The 21,660-nt window shown below is 42.5% G+C and overlaps 1 protein-coding gene across 2 annotated transcripts in view; it reads right to left on the reverse strand.

Moving 5' to 3' along the window:
- The window catches only part of tenm1 (teneurin transmembrane protein 1), a 165,828-nt gene that overhangs the window by 12,043 nt on the left and 132,125 nt on the right, over positions 1-21,660 (reverse strand). For both annotated transcript variants that reach the window (XM_023395930.2, XM_087170991.1), the window contains 7 exons: positions 12,880-13,034; positions 9,631-9,714; positions 8,954-9,148; positions 4,988-5,075; positions 3,170-3,366; positions 1,571-1,884; positions 818-990 (listed from right to left, as the gene is read on the reverse strand). In XM_023395930.2, the coding sequence (XP_023251698.1) occupies positions 818-990; positions 1,571-1,884; positions 3,170-3,366; positions 4,988-5,075; positions 8,954-9,148; positions 9,631-9,714; positions 12,880-13,034 (1,206 nt within the window). The remainder of the gene's footprint in view (positions 1-817; positions 991-1,570; positions 1,885-3,169; positions 3,367-4,987; positions 5,076-8,953; positions 9,149-9,630; positions 9,715-12,879; positions 13,035-21,660) is intronic.

A 21,660-nucleotide genomic window follows, 5' to 3' on the forward strand; every position in this document is an offset into this window, starting at 1 on the left:
GTGGGGGGGTGGGGTGGAGGGGGCACTCTGAAATAAGGGGTCACTTCAATTCTTCCCTGGCAGCTCTGTCATACTGTAGCACTGTGCACATGCCTGCATGCGAGCAAGTGTATTTATGTGTGTTGGAGCAGCTTTTCTCTCCCTGCAGTCCTGTCATTGTGACAACTGCTAGAAAGCAATTAAAGGGATGACATGAGAAGAAACTGCTCCCATGAGCGGCTTCTCCACTCCACTCTCATTTTCTCCTCTTCTCATCTCTGCCCTCTTTTCCATTTTTTTCCTGCGGTCGTTAAGGCATTTCACACGTCAATCGGATCTATCTCTTCTTTTGTAAATAAAAAATTAAGCATTTTTTTTTACTACCCATTATTCTGGCTATGTAAAGAGGTCATATCAGATCCATATTTGAATTATTTACAGAAAGCAATAAATCCTTTTTCAAGCTGTGAATCTCCTGCACATACCTTCAGTGCAGTCGGTGAAGGAGGAGAATAAGAAAACCACAGGTCAGAGCGTCTGACCTGACCAGAATAACAGCCATGTTATTGCAGTTTGTCAGTCATAAATGTTTAAATATCACTGTAACCTTAACAGTCTGCCCTCTTTATGCATCTGAGTGTGTTGTCTATAGTTTAGTCCCCCCCAGATGAGTCATAGACACCCTTGCGGCATGTTTGTGGTGAAGTAGATGGTGACAGATGCATTGTGTTGAGGCTGTAATCTTTCCTGCATGTCAACTGGTGAATACATTATGTTTTCCTACTGACCTACATGGAGTAGAAAAAAATAGAATAAAAAATGCACCATGACGCTGTACCTTGTCTGAAGGTGTAGATGGTGTCACTTGCAGACAGGTTGGTGCTGGTGATGAAGTTCTCACGGTTAGACACCTCAACCTCCACCCGTGACCAGCGCTCCAGGTTGCCGTGGAAACCGCTCACTTCACCCGTGGGGAGGGTGATGTTGGTCACACGGCCCTCGCTGTTGTACCTTGGAGAATGGACACAAAGACGATGATATACAAGCACAAACGCACACATACAGATAACTGCCGCTCTGGATAAATGAACTCAGCCGTACACACAAATACACACGAGCACACAAACACACACATGCACACTCACTATCACTCTGTTTTCCCTTCTCATACACAAACACCAACACAGAGTAAGTGTCAACTATGATTTATATGTGTAATTAACCAGCTGTGGAATTTGACACAGAGACTGGGTCGCTAGTGGTGAATAATTCAGACTGATGTGTCTTTGCATGTGTGCTATATGTGCTAAACGCGTGTTATCAAACCTAAAAAGAAAAAAAAAGTCTCAATAGTTCTCTGCACTAGTGATGATGCAGTTGCTACCACCAGATGGCACTCACATGTCACGCCGCTTACGTAAATTCTATCTCACATTCATGCACATACATGTAATCCCATGTCCTCACAAACATTCAGTCAAGCAGTAAAGCATGAATGAAGGAAAGAGTGAAAGAAGGAAAGAAAGAAAGACAGAATGAAAGAAAGGAGAATAAATAGAACAATAAATAGAAAAAAACAACTTAAACTTACTCATAAACAGTGGTCCAACTGTTCTCATCACTCTTGGTTGCTAGGAGACCTGTGTTGCCATGGTAAGTGATGTGGGCGATGTCATGGCCTTGGGCCGACACCTTCCTCAGTGTTCCACTGTTGCTAAGAGACAGCCAGTACACCTGTCCTCCAGGTAGCGCCAGCCAGAGTGGAACTCCATGAGCATCTCTCCTCACCTGGAGCCCGTGGCCGTCGCGACACGTCAACCCAGACAGCTGACCGTCTGTGCCGTAAGAGAAGTTGAACAGGAAGTGGCCGGTGATCAGGTGTTTGGTGTACATGTGGGAACCGTTCTGTCATGGAAAGGAACAGAAAGAGAAAGTGATCAGGATTGCTTTGCAGCTGCTAGTTAAAAATCCATTACTAATCCATTACTACAGTCCCTCCTATGTTTTTATTAACTACGGTTTGAAACTAGTGATTTACAAAATCTTTAAATACCACCTCCCACACGTGGAATGCTTTAGCCTTGGTACTGCTACTATAGGTGTGCTTTGGTCTGTCCTGGACTCAGTCCTCACACAACCTTGACAAATTATACATGATTTGAAAGCTCTAAGTCTCCTGATTCCAACTGTGCAAAGCATTCTAGGATCCTCATATCACTGAGACAGCTGGAGACACAGAATTGGTTCAGACCTGTGCCTGGCTCCAAAGTATTTTCCACACATAATGTACTTCTACAGGCCTTGTATTCCCATGTTTATGTGAAAATAAATAAATAAATAAATTAATTAATACAATTGTACTTTGGTTCAGCATCTCTTATCCTCACTCTGACTCTGTAGTTGTAAAATTTATAGTTATCTTTCAAGGGAAACCAGTGTTACGACTGCAATCACAAGGTTTGAGAACAGTAACCTTTTTATTTTGGGTATATAATTTTCATGCTTGTGCACAAAAATGAGGGTGTCTGGTAACAGGGTCAAATCCGAAAATAACAGTTTTAGGGGGGGAAATAATATATTACACTTAACCGCTAATCCGTTGTAAATACAGGTTTTACTTTGTTTTATTTGTGCCTGCATAGATGAAGAGCTTGGAGTGTTTTGGAGTAAGTATTATTAACGTAGTTTATTGGAATATGCTAACCTAGCTAATATGCTATTGGGTCTTTCAGTCTAACATTATTAGCATTACATTTTGTAATTTGAAGCATGTTGTGTTATTTTTGTGAAATGTAATTCAGATATATTCAGATATGTCGAGCACGTTTCATCTCTTTCACGCTTCATCTAAACAGCTTATATTAGCAAGATAACGTTAGCTTTGTTAGTTGTTTCATTTGCTGCTAAGCATTACATATTTAGTGGCAAACGATGTCTATGCGAGAACTAGCTTGTTTGGCTTAACCTGTTTTAATTTAGTGACATGTGAATTTCAGTTAACACAGTTATAATGTCTGAAGTCTAAATCTGAACTGCACGAACCGCACACAGTTACACTAAATTAATTATACAGTGGCAGTGATGGTGCTCTTACAAAGGTCTTCCCTCATTTTGACCTAACTGAGCTCTCTGGTTAATATTTTACATGCACATACACATTTTATATACAGAGCTTAGAGACATTGTGTACCTGGCTGAAGAGATAGAGCTCCTGGTCCAGTGGGGAGCTGATCTCCACCAGTCCGGCCGGGCTGGGCTGAGGCTGGTTGGGGCTTACAGCTCTGATCCGGATGTTGCCCAGATCAGCAATATACAGGGTACCATTGGGGGCCACGGCCAGAGAGGAAGGGGCTTTGAGACGAGCGTCACGGGCGTAGCCTCCATCTCCTGATAAGACACAAGAAGACATTATTTCAATGAGGACAAACCCTTTATCAACAAAATAGAATAAGTGAAGACACCCTGAGTTATAAACACACTGAGAAATACAAATCATTCTTTAGAGAAAGGGAGAAGTTGCAACCAGTACACACAAGCTTTGCAAAATATGAAGATCCCATGGTGCCGCTTATCAGTTTAGCTCAGGACTTGGACTTGTTGGGATACCGTAGCTTCCCAATGGAGTGGATATGAGCACCTTGATAGTGACCTCAGTCTTATCAGACGGTGGTAGTGGGTGACTGAATGCATTCAGATGTCTTTGGAAGCACAGCGGGATGATAGCTAGGTGAAGCCCTTTAGATGCTGTCAGCAGTAGGCCCATGGCCTCTGATGGGTCTGTGCAGACAGCAGGGTGGCAGTTTATCTCTTGACAGCATGCACATTATGTGTGTGTGAGTATGTTTTTACGCGTGTGTGCATGCTCATGTCTGTTTGTATTTGCGGGTGTGTGGTCACATATGTGCGCATGTTCAAAGTGTGAGTGTTTATGGTGAAGGGATGGAAACGGAAAGCCTCTGAAGAGAGTAATCATCTGTTAACAGCAAGACATGATTGAAAATATGCAAAGTACAACCCAAGAAATAGGGATGGTTACAGCCCATTGGCTTGTGTCATGGGAGAGACACTTCCCTCCATTTTGAATAGAAAAGAGACTGATTTTTATGAGCAGAATTAAATGATAAAATCACCTCCTCTGACACTTACAATGAAAGCATGGCCTAACTGTCAAAAGAACATCTGCTTATTTGTTTGGTCCTTTCCCTCTTCCCTTTATTCATTTCAGGTGCCCTTCCATGATACACCAACTAGTTAAAACCTTCAGCGGCTAGACGAGAGCCTTTTCTTTCCCCAGCTGTAAATTTGAATGGATTTGAAAGGTTTTTCTCGAGCTGGTTCCTACTGAAATTTAGCTGGAGGTTTCTGTGAAGAAGGAGCCTCCCTATGAATACAAATACAAATACACCCCCCCCACATACACGTATGCACTGTCTGCATACTCAACACACATACATTCAAAAAGTCAAATTACATTCACTTTCTTTTCTGCTGTGACATTAGAGATGGTCATATCTTTCCTGCGCACTGTCATAATTCAAACGTCATTATCATACTTTTTTTCACAGAGTCAAAACAGCCGTGCTTCGATATTAAAACTCCATCGGACTTAAATAATTCAGACAGATTGAAAGGAGGAGGAAACAGTGCAGGAGACAGACGTAGAGAAAAAGTTCTTCTCTAGCTCTGATAATAAAATAATTGGCCAGCAGGGACACACAGGCAGCAAGATTTAATCACTCAATATAAAACACACTGACTATCTCAATCCAAGTAAGTTATGTCAAAGCTTTTAAAATGTTCCTGTTTTTGTTTAATTCAGATATACGTCGGAGCCAGGCCATAAGCGATATGATCTGGAATGATGTTTAAGTGCAGTTACATGTTGTTTTTAGGAGCATAATCTTATTAGACATAATCTAATGCTCTCACATTACTCAATCCTGCACGCATATAAGAAGTGTGTGTGTGTGTGTGTGTGTGTGTGTGCGTGTCCTGCCTTATGACCCACCGGAGAAGCAGTCACAGTTGGGGTCTATCTTACAGTCACAGTCCGTGGGGGCTCCAGAGATAACAGATATCTCTCCGTTGGTCGACACCTGTGGAGTGTTCAGAAGAAAAAAAAAAAAAACAACACGTCACACACAGCTACGAAAAGCTGTCGGAGATCATTGTTGGAAAGAAGATAATGTTCAACAACATCCTTTGTTACATTTAATCTCCCTGGCAAAACAGATAATGATGACATTTCATAAAAACCTGAGCTGAAAATGCAGATGAATGATATTAGAACGAAATAAAAAAAAAAAAAGAAAATGACAACAATGTGTTTGGCTGTGTTTATCCACCGGTTTTTCAAACCCCCCCCCCAAACAAAAAATAAAAATCTCAGATGATATCTTAGATGTTTTTTTTTTAATTTTAGGAAAAACAAAAGGAGCACGTGTCTTCAGTGTGTGGGAACATTCATTGTTTGGCCTAAATGAGGATTTGTTGACTAATCTTTGCAACATTAAATCCAGCTCTCCAAACACTCGAAACTGAGTGTCCTGATGGCGTGTGTGCTTAATAAGCGATTATGTATTTTAAATGATTTAAATTAGATGAGGAGATTGATACACCACCCTCGTGTCTATATCAGTGTTTCTCATACATTGATTTATTTGTGGCAGTTTGCCACAGTATCGACATTGACAGCCACATATTACATTTCTTTTTTTTTACTATTACAAATGGGTAAAATCTTACACTGTATTTCATTGTAGTGCTATGCGCAGTGCATTGATTCGCTCAGCTCCTCCTTGCCCCACCCCTCTTGCATGTGGCGTGTCTGTCAGTCAGACTGGCCAGGGAGAAATCCCGCCATATCAGAAGGCCTGTGGCTTGTCAAATAATCCATTAAGTTTTACCGTCCCTGTCTGAGTATTTACCGGCCGTCTCTGTGTGCCTGTTATTCAGAGTGTGGGGACTGGGCACAACGTTAAGTAATGGAGCTGTACATATTGTTAATTTGTCCCAAAGTACTTTTTGCAATGGAGCACCTTAATAACCCCACCACCCCCGCTTCAGCTACTGCTACAAATAAAGTCTAACTCTCGGAAACACTGCTGTACGGTACCTTTAAATCCCAACAATTAACACATTATATCTTTATGTTTAATCTGTACAAAAACTATGGTGTAAGAACAATATATAACATGTTATTTAATGATATTTAGAGATGCTGGTTGGTGGATTTTGTTACGTTTGGACAGAGCCAGGCTGTTTCTCCAATTCCAGTCTTTGTGACATGCTAGATGAACCAGCTGCTGGCTGTAGCTTCATAATTAATATACAGATACGAGAGTGGTATTGGTCTTCTCATGCATTCTTGGCAAGGAAGCGAATATGTGTATTTCCCTAAATGGTGAACTATTCCTTACAAATTTGATAACCTTAGTCTGTATTTATTTCAGTTTCTCGGAGTAAGAAATCAGCCGTAATTGGCAAAAAGTTCTCAGAGACATGAACATTTGTTCCTGTTGTTTTAGGCTCGGGTGTGAAAGCGTTTCATCAACATTCTTGACCTAGGAAATTACTCATACTGTATCTCCTCCAAGATTTAGGAGAGCTGCACAGCTGTCCTAACAGTTTTGAGTTGCAACATGAGGACAGTGATGAGTAAAACATTCAAGGAGAGACAGGAAACAAAATCAAGATTCTTTTATTTAAAATGATGTCAAGCTTTATAAAAAATATCATTCGGACTTAAAAGTATTGTCTGATTCATCTGCAGTAGGAGCTCCACAGTTCGCCCTTAACTGAAGACAAACACACAGCCGCAACAGAGCTAATTTGGGACATAATGAATGTGATTTTAATGCACCTCAAAGCTCAAATACCGTGCACATTCAATGATTTCCCTGCCTCTATATAAGATTAAAAGCAATATTGGTTATACATATTTGTGATGCATATATGGTCCTTGAGGTTTTGGCCAAATGTTCTGGGTTCACGTGGCAGAGAGACATGCCTGGGCCATAGGAACAGACTGACAGCAGTGCCAAAGCATAGCCCATATACTTCCTGCAGCCAAGGCACGTTCACGTTTAATAGAGCTTATAATACTGCGAAGATAGACTCACTAGCTAAACAGTACAAGATGCAGCTGGTGTCAGCCATTTAAGATGAAATGTAGTGGTTAATTTATGTGTCATTTTTTTCTTCTTTTTTTAATCATTCTTAAACATCCTGTCAGTCAGTACATGTGTGCAGCTATTTTGTCTTACAAGTGACACAATGTTCTGTATTTCATTTTTTTTCCTACATGACATTGTATCTGCATGAACCTGTCAGGTTTTTTAATGTGTTGATTGCAGAAACCGCTGAGTAAATCTGTTACACATCATCATTAATTTTATTTTTCGGTTCACTGTCACGGAGCGGTTTCATTCACTCTCAAAGTCCACTCCACTTCCTGCTGCCGAGAGTGTGTGTGTGTAGGAACTTTCATAAATAACTCAAGCTCTACTCTGACGCAGGAGGAATTTTCACTTCTGGTTTGACTTTCTGTGTGAGTGATTCTGAGATGCTTGACAAATATCAAACATTAAATCGGTGTGACAAATACAGTAAAAAAAAAAAGAAGTGTATTTTCATTGCCTTATCCAACATGGCTGCCTGGTCTCCATCAAAAAGCATTCGAGGCATTTTATGTTCCTGTCTGCCTCCACATGGACTCAGCGTGGTATTGACCACAAAGAGACTATCGATTGAATCCAGCAGGCTGTGTCTTTGTGGTGCTGGTGCCCAAATGCCGTAGGCCTGTGATAGCATGCTGCTAGCTAATGGAGCTAACAGACAAAAAAGTAATTTTTTCCAAAAAATGAAAAATAGGCTTTTAGATTATCTTTTTGATACACCAGAGTTTTGTACACTTTTAAAACCTTTTGTTTTTATGCACACTTTATTGTGTTGTAGATTTAATTCTTAATTAACAAAATTGCATTTTTTCCCACCAATCCAAACTCAATAACTATATCATAAGGGAAAACATGTTTTTAGAATTTTTTGCATATTTATCAAAAATCAAAAACTGAAATCGCTCATTTACAAAAGTGTTCAGACCCTTTGCTGTGGCACCCTTCATTATTAGAACTAGCTTGGAGTCCAGTTTAGAAAGAGCACACGACAAGGTCCCACAATTCACACTGCATGTCAGGACAAAAACAAAGCCATGAGGTCCAAGGAACTCCCTGTAGACTACGATAAAATTGTGGATTGCATGGATCAGGGCAAGGGTATAAAATCATTTTATTATAAGCTTTGAGTGTTCCCAGGAACAGTGGCCTCAATAATTGTGAAGGTTTGGAACCATCAGGAATGTTTCTAGAGTAACTGGATAAGCAGGGCCGTAGTCAGTGAGGTGACCAAGAACCCAACGATCCCTCTATCAGAGCTTCAGTCGTCCTTTGCAGAATTGGCAGAGGCTGCTGGAAGGACAATCATCCCAGCAGCACTGCATCAATCAGGCCTTTATGATAGAAGGCTAGAAGGACTCAACTCTGAGTGAAAGGCACATGACATCTTGCTTGGACTTTGGCCAACATCATTTAAAAGGACTCAGAGCATGAGAAAAAAGATTCTCTGGTCTCATGAGACAAAAAATTGAACCCTTTGGGCAGAACTCCAAACACTGTCTGGTGAACACCAGGCACAGCTCATCACCTAATACATGTCTTCATGATGCTGCCAACATGAAGAAAGTAGTGGCTTTAAGGCTCTCTCATCTGAGAGCTTTCTGCAAAGACGTCTAAACAAGGGAACCTTGTGGTTGGTGTCAGATCAGTTGATTTTAATGACATTAAATCCATCATTGCTGCCCTACAAAGAACAATCAGAGCAACTATCGCTAAAAATAAGCTGAGAGTAATTACAGTGTGTGTGTGTGTGTGTGTGTGTGTGTGTGTGTGTGTGTGTGCTGTGTATTTTTAGTGACCTGCTGGATGCGGTTGATGCGCCGCTCATCAGTCTCTGCGATGAACAGTGTGCCCAGGTGGGACAGGGCGATGGCCTTGGCAGCCTCCAGTGTGGCGCGCACTGCTGCCCGGCTCACCAGATGGTGGTCAATACCCGGAACCTGGCAATGGATGGGACGTCCCGCAACAATACGCACCTGAAGACCTTCTGACACCTAGAGAAATACACTATCATGTGTTAGCTATGTAAAAGAGAGACAGAATGTAAACAGTTACAACAGCTGCAGCTTCTGTATTTGTTTTTGGTAAAAAAGAATCAGCCACTGACAATAAAGCTTTGTTGATCCAGTGTATCAAACTTCAAGAGACATAAGTCGGCCTCGTCCTATGACTCATTAATTTTCTCTAGATACACTAAAACAGGTTGTTCATTAATTTTGTAGAACAAGTTTTTGGGTCATAAGGAAACCCTGAGTGACACAGCATGTTATTTTTTTTTTTAACGAGGTGCTCTTTTCCTCTCTTTTATGTTAGCAGCCACACTCACTCTGAATGCACCTATAGTGACAGCACTGCAATTTGCAAGAAATATTTTATTACTCTTTCTTCCTCTGTTACATATAGTGGCAGAGTCTCTCACAAAAGCATAAGCTTGAATAGGAAACAGGTTTAGAATTTATTCACTGTGTTTCTCTACCTGTAGGACAATGTTGTTGTCCAGGATGTAGAGGGAGTTGTCCAGTGGGTTTATGGCCAGGTCTGTTGGCCACTCTAGCCGTACCTGTGGCATAACACACACACACACAGACACACACAGACACACATTCAGTAACTGAAATGAGAACAAAAAAACATGAAAGCCTTGGTGGCGATCGCCCACATGAGTCAGTTACAGCTGATACAAATAATATCTCCTTAATAACATAGCATTAGGCCTCCTGACCCTCCCTGCTCATGCAAAGGTCAGTAGCGGGCAGGGAGCCTTCCCCGTGTTTATTCAAGACTCACACTGGCTCGCCTCGGCACTGTTCCAAATGTCAGCCAATAACCGTGATCGCCGCCTGCTCAAATAGCACAACCTGCCCGTGAACACTGCGGGGGTCAAAGGCAGACAAACCTACACTAGCACACGGCCACCCACATCATTGTCTATCTCTCACACACACAAACACTCAAACTGTGAGCTGCATGTGCTATGAAACCGAGGCGGCGCGTCTCAGGGATCAGTGAGGTGATTGATGACTCTGAGGATGGATTGGTAAATAAATGGATCATGTTAAATTGCCACTGACATGTCCAATTACAGGCTCTGTCAAATGAGAGAGAAGGGGGTTCACTCTGAAATCCCGTTCGAAGAGGTAAAGAGATTCATCAAGCAGGACTCACCCTGTCCTTATACAAAGAGGACACGCATCAAATCTCCCCTGCTTATGATACTGAACTTTGCAGTGATGCCAAGCGATCACTTTTACAAGTTAAATTGAGCTGCCCTGCTGAATTTAAAGTCAAACTGGAATTAAAATAAATTTTCACCAGGGAATGGATATATATTCTAGTGGTTTGCTATTGATTTGATACTTACTTGGCCCAACTGGTAAGAACTTGTGAAAAAAAAAAGTGAGAATTTTCTTTGTTTTAAAGTGAAGGAGCGGGGGCACTATCACTTTAAAACAAAGAAAATGATATTACTATAGGGCACTAATATACACTCTGACATATACACTGACATACAGTATTGTTATTGGTAATTTGATTGGTGCAGTGTGTGGGCACCAGTGGTGGAAGAAGTATTGAAATCCTTTATTGAGAAGTAGAAGTCCAGCATTCAACTACTTACATAAAGAAACAGGAGTTACCACAAAGCACTTTAAGTATCAAAAGTAAAAGTACTCAAAATGTAAATGTAAATGTAGTGGAGTAGAAGTATAAAGTATCACATCATGGAAATGATTATGGCAAGTACAAGTACCTCAAAATAGTACTTAAGCACACCATCCATCCTTCTATCCATTTTCTACCACTTATCCTGGGTCAGGTTGAGGTGGCGGCCCAGGCTTCCCTCCCACCAGCAACATTTCCAGCTCCTCCTGGGGGATCCTGAGGCGTTCCCAGGCCATGTTTTATGTGTATTTTATGACTGAATTTGTCTTCTTTTTAAACGCCTGGCTGCAATCAAATGTCCCCTGGTGGGGTAATAAAGTTTGACTTGACTTGACTTGACATATGTAATCTCTCCAGCGTGTTCTAAGTCTGCCCCGAGGTCTCCTACCAGTTGGACATGCCCAGAAGTCCTCCAATAGAAGGCGCCTAGGAGGCATCCTAATTTCCTAATCACTGCCCGAACCACCTCTACTGGCTCATTTCGATGCAAAGGAGCAGTGGCTCCGAGCTCCCTTCGAATGTTGGAGCACCATATCCTATCTCACCCTGTGGGCCCACCACCCGCAGGGATAAGAATCAGGGTTGGGTGCAATGCAAGCAAGGTTGAGGGGCTTGGGTGTGCCGATCCCTGGCATCATAGTCTTAAGTATAAGACTTGAGTGAATTATATTTAGTTTAATCACTGGTGGGAACCAAAAATAGTTCAGAATACCACTTTAATTCCAGTGCCTACACAGACAGTTCATTAACACACCGATGTTTTTGGCTGTTGATGAGCACCATCTGTGAATCGAGCACTGTGTATGTTACTTCATGACTCCATATGTCTGTAACTCTGTGTCGTGTTTCGGATCATAGGGTAATGTGCGGAGGGCTGTGGTTCCGGTCTGGTCGTTTGCTATTGGCACATTTGGTTCCTTGAATGGGAGACGGCTAACACTAGCTAGCTGCTCCGCACGCAGGAGGAAATTAACAGCACAATGGATCCTCTGAAATATTGAATGTAGTAAAAGGATAGATGACCAAAATTGTTGACAGCCAACATTATTGTATCTGGGCTTGTTGAAAAAATTGAGAAAATGAAACAAAAAATGTCAAGTATCATCAGTGGTACGTGGCTCCAGTCCAGAGCATCACAAAAGTTGAAGTTACAAATTACACACTTACGTCCAGAAACGACTTTATCCCTAAATGTTTGATTTGGAGAACAAAAAAAAAAAAGGGCATACATATAGAAAAATGTGCACAAGATCTGCAGTACTTTGTACTCTGTACTTTATTTCACAAAAAGTGAGAAGAATCCAGATTAACTCAACAAACACTCAGCCAACAATTTAGCATAAATTCCTACAGTGATTTTCGTCTAGCCATTAATCATCAGTGTCCATCACTAGGACGCCAGACTGATGTCAAAGCCGCTTATAAGAACAAACGGACGGAAGATGAATGCGGCTGGACAGGATCGGACGTGCTGCAGAGGCCGATGATTTACAAAGAGGACTGTTGGGTATCATGGGTCCCTTTACAGACATATAAAAGCACCACTGGGAGTTCACCTGGGCTGTACATGCATATTAACATACACGCACACGCACATACACAGGCGCTTGCATCCCTATGTGTGGGCAGAGATGCCTCTATAGAGCCAACGGTTCATCCATAATTCACCCTCTGCTCTAATAGGCCTGATAAGTCAGCAGCATGATCTGAAGGCTGACTGATCAAATCTGTACAGTGGCTGTCTTTGGTCTTACTGCGCACTCTCTCTCACACACACACACACACACACACACACACACACACACACACACACACACACACACACACACACAAAACCTTTAAGAAGTCATTAAGAGTTTCTATAGAGGAGGTCAGGCAATTTAGATTGACACAACAATCACTGACTGTAGGCCTTTTTGATCTAATTAGTCTAATTAGTCAACACAAAACATATGCTGGAGAAATAATTTAAACAACACTTAAATGTAGAGGATGAAGCCAATTTTAGAGTCAATCACGTGGCTCTAGCTTTCTACCAGTCGTTTAAACCCGACTGCATTCTTACCTGGCTGATGTCCATGCGTGCATCACAGCTTAGTGGCTGCGTCGACATCAGTCCGTTTGAGCCAATCACAGTGGAAAGCAAACCCCTCTCATTAATCTTCTGAATGGTGGTGCCATCAACGAAGTAGACAACACCTCTTTTATCCACTGCAATACCTGGGCGGGTGAGAGAGAGAGGCAGAATGAGCTTTTGGAGATGACAGAGGGAGCGAGAGGGGGTGAGAGAACAAAAAGGGAAAAGGAGAAAAAAAAATCGCGAAAGAGAGTATGAGAGAGAGGAGAGAAGAGAAGAGGTGGGGAGGAGTGAGTAAGGGAGAGAAGTAGAAGTGGAGAGAGGAGAGGACTTCGGAGAGGCATCCAACTCGGTTAGACATTCAGCTCAGCAAGCGGCTGTCTTATCAAAGGCACTGCACCACAGAAATGTAATTATATTTCCATTCCAGAGCCCACTAAAGGGATTAGAACAATGCAACTGGAGGAAGAAGTTATTTGTCACATTAGATGTGAGCAGGGTGCTGCAGTGAACTTTTGACATTTGAAGCTTGTGTAAATGTGCATTATAAATGTGCTCCCACCGATGTGCATTTGTGCAGACGCTTGCCTGTATTTGCGCAGCACATGTGAACACGCGCTTTTGCAATGAACAGCATACATACTTGAACTCTCCTTGCAGTGGGGAGGTCTGCAACAGACAGTGAGCAGAGGGACAGGGAGAGAGGTAAGTCCAGGTTCTAAAGGTCAGGGCAGACTATGAATCATCTGTTATGGATGAGGAGCGACCTTCATCCCCGTCTCATCTCCATACAGAGAATAGCCCTTTGACTCAACTCCTCAGCAATAATATTCCACGACTCAACCCTCACCTCTCATACCGCATGCTGCCAATTCTCCTTGATTGCTTTCACTTAGCATCAGCAAAAATAAGCCATATTTCAGTATTCCTACCTGCCATCTCCAATACATGTGGCTCATGATTGCGCCATTTAAAATACATTTTATTTATGGCTTATCACCGAGTCATGGCAAGTTTAGCTCAAGCATGCCTCAAAGGATTTAATGGAGACAAAGCCCACTTATATCTAACTACACAACAATCAATCACAAAACTAAATGGTGCAATACAATACTGTCAAAGATCTGGAAAGATACGCCCAATATGCTTTGCTCTCCACCAACTCCGGAGGGAAATACAATATGGCTCTTTAGCTGTTAACTGCTTTACTATGTTCACTAACTAGATGCTTAATTTGTTTGGCTGCCCTTTGCTTCTCTCGAGGTAGCGTGCATTTGGTTTATTAGAGCTTTTGTGCTGAAAACAGCTGCCTGCTGCAGCTGGAGAGCAGATTGATTAAAGTGGCGAGAGTGAACCAAGATATTAAAGATAAAGATAATAATAAGATGAATGAAAGCAAAAAAAAAACCTAAAAAATTTTAAATGACAGAAAGAAGCGAAAAATGCCCATCGCAATATCCCTGAGCACAAGGTAACAGCTTCAAATTGCTTGTTTTGTTCGACCAACAGTCAATAAACGAAAGATATAATTCATAATTCACAATATGAGGAGAGCAGAGGGGAAGCTGGAACCAGTGAGTATTTCATATTTTTCCATACTAAATTACACTGACTATCAAGATTGTTGTTCATTAAAGTTCTGTCCACTGACTGAATTTTAATTTCTAGATATAGCAGGTCTGGCTGCTTTCCCAGCACTACCCACATTAGAGGAAGAAGGAACCTTCTGAAAAAGATTCAAAGAGTGATCTGACCATGCAGAGGTGCCAGCACATCATAATAAAAATGGACAAGACACAGCTCCAACTACTCCTCCCTCATTCAGTCATCTTGTCCCATTTCCCTTGATTTTTTTTTCCTCACCCTGTCCATCTTTCTCCTTTCATACTCCTGTCATACTGGATTATGTGGGGATGTGTCTGTGCTCACGCTCTGAGCCCAGGATAGAAATCACTACTGCTCTTTTCCCTAGGCAGCACTAAGATCACATCCTCCTTGACATACAATGGCTTTCTTTACAGGTGATTTCATTCAACCTGTGCACACGCACGCACACACACACACACAGACAAACATGCAAACACGGCCCACCGCCACACACCACAACTAGATTCACAAATGTCCTCAAAGCGAGCAACCCTGGATCAACCCTGAGAGTCATAAATCGTGCAGGTGGAGAGGAGAGGTGGGCAGGGGGAGGGCCAGGGTCAGTGTGTTTCCTCCAGAGGCCAGAAGGTGAACTGCAGAGCTCTCTCCCTCCTGGCCCCTTCATCATCCCTCTGACACAGACAGATTACACCACCCACACAGACCCCCCCCCACACATACGCACACACACACCTCACCAACACCTTTCCTCCCCTCCTCTAGCTTACCTTCGCTCTCCATCCTCCCTAACTTGATCTTCTCCAGCTCTCTTTTTTGCTCACTCTTCCCCTCTCCTTTTTTTTTTTTTGTTCTTGTTGTCCTTTGCTTTCTTTTTGTTGCTGCACTCCCTCTCTCTTGCAAGTGCTAATCAAATCAGTGGCCTTTGACCCTTCAGTAATGTCTGGGCTCCGTCTCCTTCTGTTCAGCCTATTTTTTATTCTTTCTTGTGTTCCTCTCGGCCTTGCCATTTCTCCTCCTGTCACCTGGCATTATGCAGGAGGGACGTCTCAACCCACAGCAGCAGTCTGAGCCCACTTAGGTCTGAAATTCAGCGCATTCTCCCTGCTGTAACGCCATCCTCGGAACCTTCCTACTTTCCTTTCACTTTCCCATCCATTCCTCCTCCTAGCACCCTAAACCTGTCCCTGATCTTAGAGCTCATAAATCCTGCACGAGGACATAACGAGGCAGCCAGGACTCACTCTCAATACTGAATTCTGTCCTCCTCCTCCTCCCTCCTCCTGCTCCTCTGTCCCTGGATATTCGTCTTTCTTCCCCTGTGCTTCTCTTCCATTCATATCTTTCTTTCTTTCTTTCTTTGTGGTTTTGCGTGCTCAGGATCTGCATGTCTTATATTCCACACAAGCAGCTTCGAAGTAGCTGCCAATCCATCATCAACAATAAATACAGGACTCGACTGACAACTTATCCTCACAACATCGCAACAGTGTAGAACGATTGCTATTATTCCTCGGCATTGGCAAAACGATTCACAACGGTTTATGTGTTGTTTAAGAGTATTTCTGCCTTGTTTATTGAAAAGGAAGCAAATTAGTCCAAATTCTCCTCATCAGGGGCTGGATTTCCTGCCGCACTGTGTGCTGGTGTAACAGTGGCATGCTACGGCCCCTCCATACAACCAATGGATACTCACAAGACATCAAAAGATTTACCGTTTCTCCCTGGGTGGACTTGGCACTCTGATAGTCATGTTTAGAAGTTGGCAGACTTACCAGGGGAAAAATAATGGCGATAAATCTTAACTCCAGAGGGAGACAGACATTTGGCTAAAGTTGGGACTGGATTTTTACCATCAAAGAAAAGTGAATTAGACTGAGTTACACTGACCTTGGAAAAACAAGGGAAGGGGAGAGGAGAGGACTGAAGGAGAGGATGATACAGTGATGCTATTCACATTAAGCTCAGATTTAGGGACAAACGCATCCAAAGAGATAGAGAGAGACGGTGCCAAAAGAGGTGGGAAAGAGGAGAGAGGTGGTGATGAGACAAAGGGACATGATGAAGAATTGCTTCAATTAACCATTACAGGCCAATCACTCTCAATCAAAGAATCTCTTTGTTCTCTGTCCTTGTCAAAAGAATATCAGTTATAACGGCCCCCTGTAGCATCGCAACACAATCCAATCTGATTGCCTTGCCTTGGAGAGGGGTCTTAGAGAGCATCAGTGTTGATTACAGCTATTTGAAGAGAAGGAGCCACCAGGGATTTTCCACGCAGAGAGCAAGGGAGAGGTGAGGAAAGGTGTAAGGTGAGAAATTAGATGAAGTGAGAAAGACTAATTATAAGATAAGTTGTGGCTTGTGTATCTTATTTAGCAGCAAGAGCAGACAGCCCTGTTGGGATACACAAACATCAGGATGTGGTGCATTTGCGAAGTGCAAACTGACTGCTAACACCTGAGCCCTCAAGAATGCAGGAAGTCAGCCTACTGGTTTACCGTCTACAGTACTTTCACCCTTCAAATGTTGACAGCAGAGTTGCTGAAAGAGCCGTCTCTATGGATGAAAAGCAGAAGAAGTGTAAAATCGTACAGAAAACAAACACATCATTGGCTGTCAGCTGGTGGAACGGCCACTCAAGTGCAAAATAAGCACACGCTCTGCAGAGGAGACCTATTTAAAGGATCTGCGTATGGAGGATGGAGCATAATGTGTGCATGTATGGAAGTTCCATTTATACCTGAAAACTTTTACACCCACACAACCGCAGCACGTGCACACAGGGGTGAGTCGGGCACACACACACACACGTGCACAAACACGTGCGCACAAACATGCGCACATATGCACGCATGTACGCGCGCACACACACACACATGTGCGCACAAACACAGAGATTGCCAGCAGCCTGAGGAAGAAGTCATTCAATCTGCCCTCCCATATCCCCAGGCTCAGTGGGTGTTAATGATATGGACTGACATATTATTACAACATCTAAATGATGCTAGCTGTAGCTGATTATGGCCTATGGCGTTTCTGTACAGAGTAACTGTGTGTGACTGACAAGTGAATGTAGACAAATAGACAGCTTCACCTGCACAACTGGCCCCTGTGAGGGACCCTGGCCATAAATAAAGTCAACCATATTAGCTGGGCAAAAAGCCTGGAGGGTTCACTAACTGCTACAGTCCAACTGTAAGTGAAACTGAACAACACACACTGTTTGAAGGAGTCTTTAGCTGGCTGTGTGGTTTACTGTTCCCTTTCATCATTTCTCCTTGAGAACGCACAATGCTGTTTGTATCTGAACGTGTGAAAACATGTGAACGTATGCGCATTATGCCAATGTGTGCAAACCCGCATGCAAGTGTGTGTGTGTGCATGCATGCGTGTGGTGAAGTAGCTAGGCGAAAAGATAAGGCATGGCAGTTAATCACATTGTGCGCGTATGCAAATATAGAGAGGATAAATCAGAGTGTCTGCAGATGAGAAATTCACACTCCCACCCACGCACACCAACACGCACACACAACTTTTGCGAAGACACTGAGGGGGGAAATTAAACCTGTTCACTCAATCTCTGCCCTGTGAAACGGCACTATGCACCATACTAATTTTTGTGTGTGCGCACGTTGCTCGAGTGTGAGTACCCGTGTGTTCAGATGTGTTCACTCTATACATTCTACATCACATACTGCTCCGTGACCTATGACACACACATCTATGAAGTGCAGTGCTGTAGTAGTAGTGGTACACGGGATTTCCAGTGGTCTTTATTTTCCCCAATCAAACACTTATCATCAATCAATAGGAGATAGCACCATAAACGAGGACGGGCGTGTATTTCTGGTAGATCTTTGGTAAGCAGAAATAATTCATGCTTCTTGTAATTAATTATTCATTAAAGCCCCACAGAACAGACAGTGGCTTAGTAATTAAGTCTGAATCAGACACTGTGGCTCATCTAATTATCAAGCACTATAAGTTTGTTAACATATTAACCCGTATTAATTAATTATTGATAGCTGCCTGTTTTTTTTTTTTTGAGCTGGTAGTTGCCGACTACACATGTACGGTGAAGCGAGACATTACGAGAATGCAGAGAACTGGAAGGAGATTTTGCAATAGTTGCATGCTAATTTTTGTGCAAATCATTTTTTTTTTTTTTTTTTGAGAATATGCGACTTGGCAGTAATTGCCTTGTTTGATAGCAAAAGAGAGATCCAAAGCAATCACACAGGCAGCAGACAAACTCAATTATAAAAGCAATTGAAATGCTTTGGACTAGAAAACTCCATGAAAGGCTGAGGGGTTTGGATCAGTGCAAAGCGTCTGCAGATTATGTTGCACTGTTTAGAACGTCAAACAAACACAAGGAGGTCTATCAATAGAGGCTCTTTTTACCAAACACGCCATCGCAATCACCAGTCGGTAAGGCTGTGCAGTGGCAGAAAGAGGAAATGGGATCAGATGGGAGGAAACAAATGTTTTTAACGACTGAAAAAGTGGAAAAGAGGCACTAAACTACTATGGATTCCAAATCTGTATGCACAGCTTCCACCCAAACAAAGTTTCCCCACATACAAAGACATCACAGCAACTGAGCCAGAGGCATCTCCAGTACAGTCTGTATCACAGATCGCTGGCTTTGCAACCATTTCAGATGCTTGCTTCCACATTTTCCAAAAGAACAGTGTGAGTGCTTCTTGGGATGGAGCTCTGGCCATTGGCTTGCTGGAGAGCTGCAGGTGATAATGGTACCCAGGTGCAAACATTTACTGGCTCTGTTTTCCCATCCCCATAACAACAGCTGACCCATCCCTCCCCTTCCCCACTCTCACGCAGGCAGGTTCAATTGGACTGCCAAGCCAAACTGTGCCTGCCACCATCACTCGTCTTATTCATCTTTTTGTCAGTGTGCTTAAAGAATCAAGGTAGAAACGACCTGCATGGGCACAAGTTCACTATCTCTCCCCTCATCAGAACCCCATCCACTCCCCCTGACCGAGACAAATGCTTCCATCTGTATGTGCGTGTGTGTGTGTGTGTACTGGGCATTCACCTCGAGTAAATGCAATTTATTCCTCCACAGTGGCGTAGCTCCACTCCTCCTGTCACCTTGCCAGGCTCCCAGTGGAGGTTGACAGGCCAGCTGCCAGCAGCGGCCATCTCAACCAGTTAAAGGGACACGTGTGTCACATTTCCCATGATCACGCTGACGCTGACAGCCTGACATACTTTTAACAAGACACCCATAACTAACTCAATTCACTGGGAGAGGGAGAGTAGGTCCAGGGACCCAGAGGCTGTCAATCAACAACAAGCATGCACAAACACACGGACTCCCACAAACGTAGCACCTTTGATGCACAGGCTCAGCCTTTGGCCTTGAGCCTGCATCTCTTATTGACTCAGGACTTCATTACACACACAGCGAGCTTCAGTAATCTCTCTGAAGCTACCCTACACACTCCGACTACAAACAAGGTAGCTGTCAGTCTATATAGTGTTCTACCTAATACATTACTTGAATAGCAGGCATTTTACAGGTAGAGCCTTGTTTTAAGTCGGCATAAATTTGCCTCTACTAAGCCCATTGGCTATATTTTCTTTGGTCCTTAGGAAATCTTGGCAGTGGGTTGACTATTTCCTCCCAGAATATCTATGGCTCCTCCTCTGAGCCATGGTGATTAGAAGGCAGAATACCTACTTACTGAGATGGATCCCTGTTTTGGGAAAAATCTAAAAACTAAACAGATTCTGTTCAATGTCAAAAAATGCATCTGATGCAAAATTGCAAAAAAAAAACAACTGTGATTCTTCTACTTGATCTTATCATAACCACATGCAACAGGTAGAAATATTGCAATGTCAGAATTTCAGACCAGTTTCAAAGTAACAGTCTTCCCAGTGGCACCATCAGGCCAAATCTTAGATCACATTTCGGGCTATCACACACTTGTGTATTTGTTCTACTGTGTCTGTAGGTTGAGACAGACCCCGGTGAACGAAGTTTGATCAGTTTTCTGTAAAATCAGCAACTATTTGGAGTTTTGTTGAAACCATTTTTTGGTGTTTGACAGCTGAGTCCTCATTCTGTCTGGAGGGAGCTGTCTCATCACATTCCAGACTGTCTTTACCAGAAAAAAACATTTGTTCAAATGCTTAAATGACCTATGTCTACATTTCCCGACAGGCTGACTCCTGTGGTAGTGAAATAATGATTATACAGAAGCAGTGTGACCTTGTTACAAGCCACATCTTACAGGGCTTTCACGCCAAAAGCTTAGGTTCCGACACTGCACACAGCAACATTATTTTTCCACTGATGTTCACTGCCTGGATTTTCAACCAGGTTCTGCAATTAACATTCATCTAAATTGAACTTTGACCCCAAATATACAGAAGTTAAGATGCAACAGTTTTTACAACAGAGAGGAATGGAGGGAGTTGATATCGTGCATGTCTGAATTTGAAAGAGTTATGTAACTCTATTCTGCAACACAACTGATTCTGGAGTGAAACGTCTCAAGCATGGCAGCAAATGTGAGAAAGCACAGCGTTGGCAGGTCAGATAATTCATAATGTTTACATTCCACTGTAGTCTGTAACATCAGAGGATTATGTGTTGCTTTTTATTTAACGCCCTCCCTTGTGTAAACTTTTAGCTCATGCATATGTGGTGACAAGCTATTTTGTCTTTTGTGGATGTGAACTTGTTGCTTTATTCAACAGTTTTCAAACTGCACAGTGTTTGGCCTTGAAGTTGACTTCAGCTAGATGAAAGAGCAAATTCTGGCCTATCAGTATAAAGATGCTAACACATCTCACACATTTCAGTGTTTCTTGATAAAATCCTAATTCCATCTTAAAAAGGAAAAGATAACATAATTAACATTTGGGTCACTCAAATTTTTCCTGTTTTATTTTAATCAAGAGTTTTGTGACATTCCTGTAGTATGACTGTTATACAGTACTGTACCATTTGTCCTGCACAGGAGATGTCATATGTTCAAGACCAACGGTCAGCTGGGAATTTTCTTTCTTAAAGTGCGAGGGCAGACATTATTTACCAAAACTGACTTCCTAATGTGTCACACGCTTTACATTTGATTGGATTTATCACAGCTTCGTAGCAGTGAATGAATAGTTTTAAGACTC

Source organism: Seriola lalandi, unplaced genomic scaffold, assembly GCF_002814215.2.
Source record: "Seriola lalandi dorsalis isolate HSWRI2012SDOR001 ecotype SW California unplaced genomic scaffold, Sedor1 jcf7180002054971, whole genome shotgun sequence".
NCBI lineage: Eukaryota > Metazoa > Chordata > Actinopteri > Carangiformes > Carangidae > Seriola > Seriola lalandi.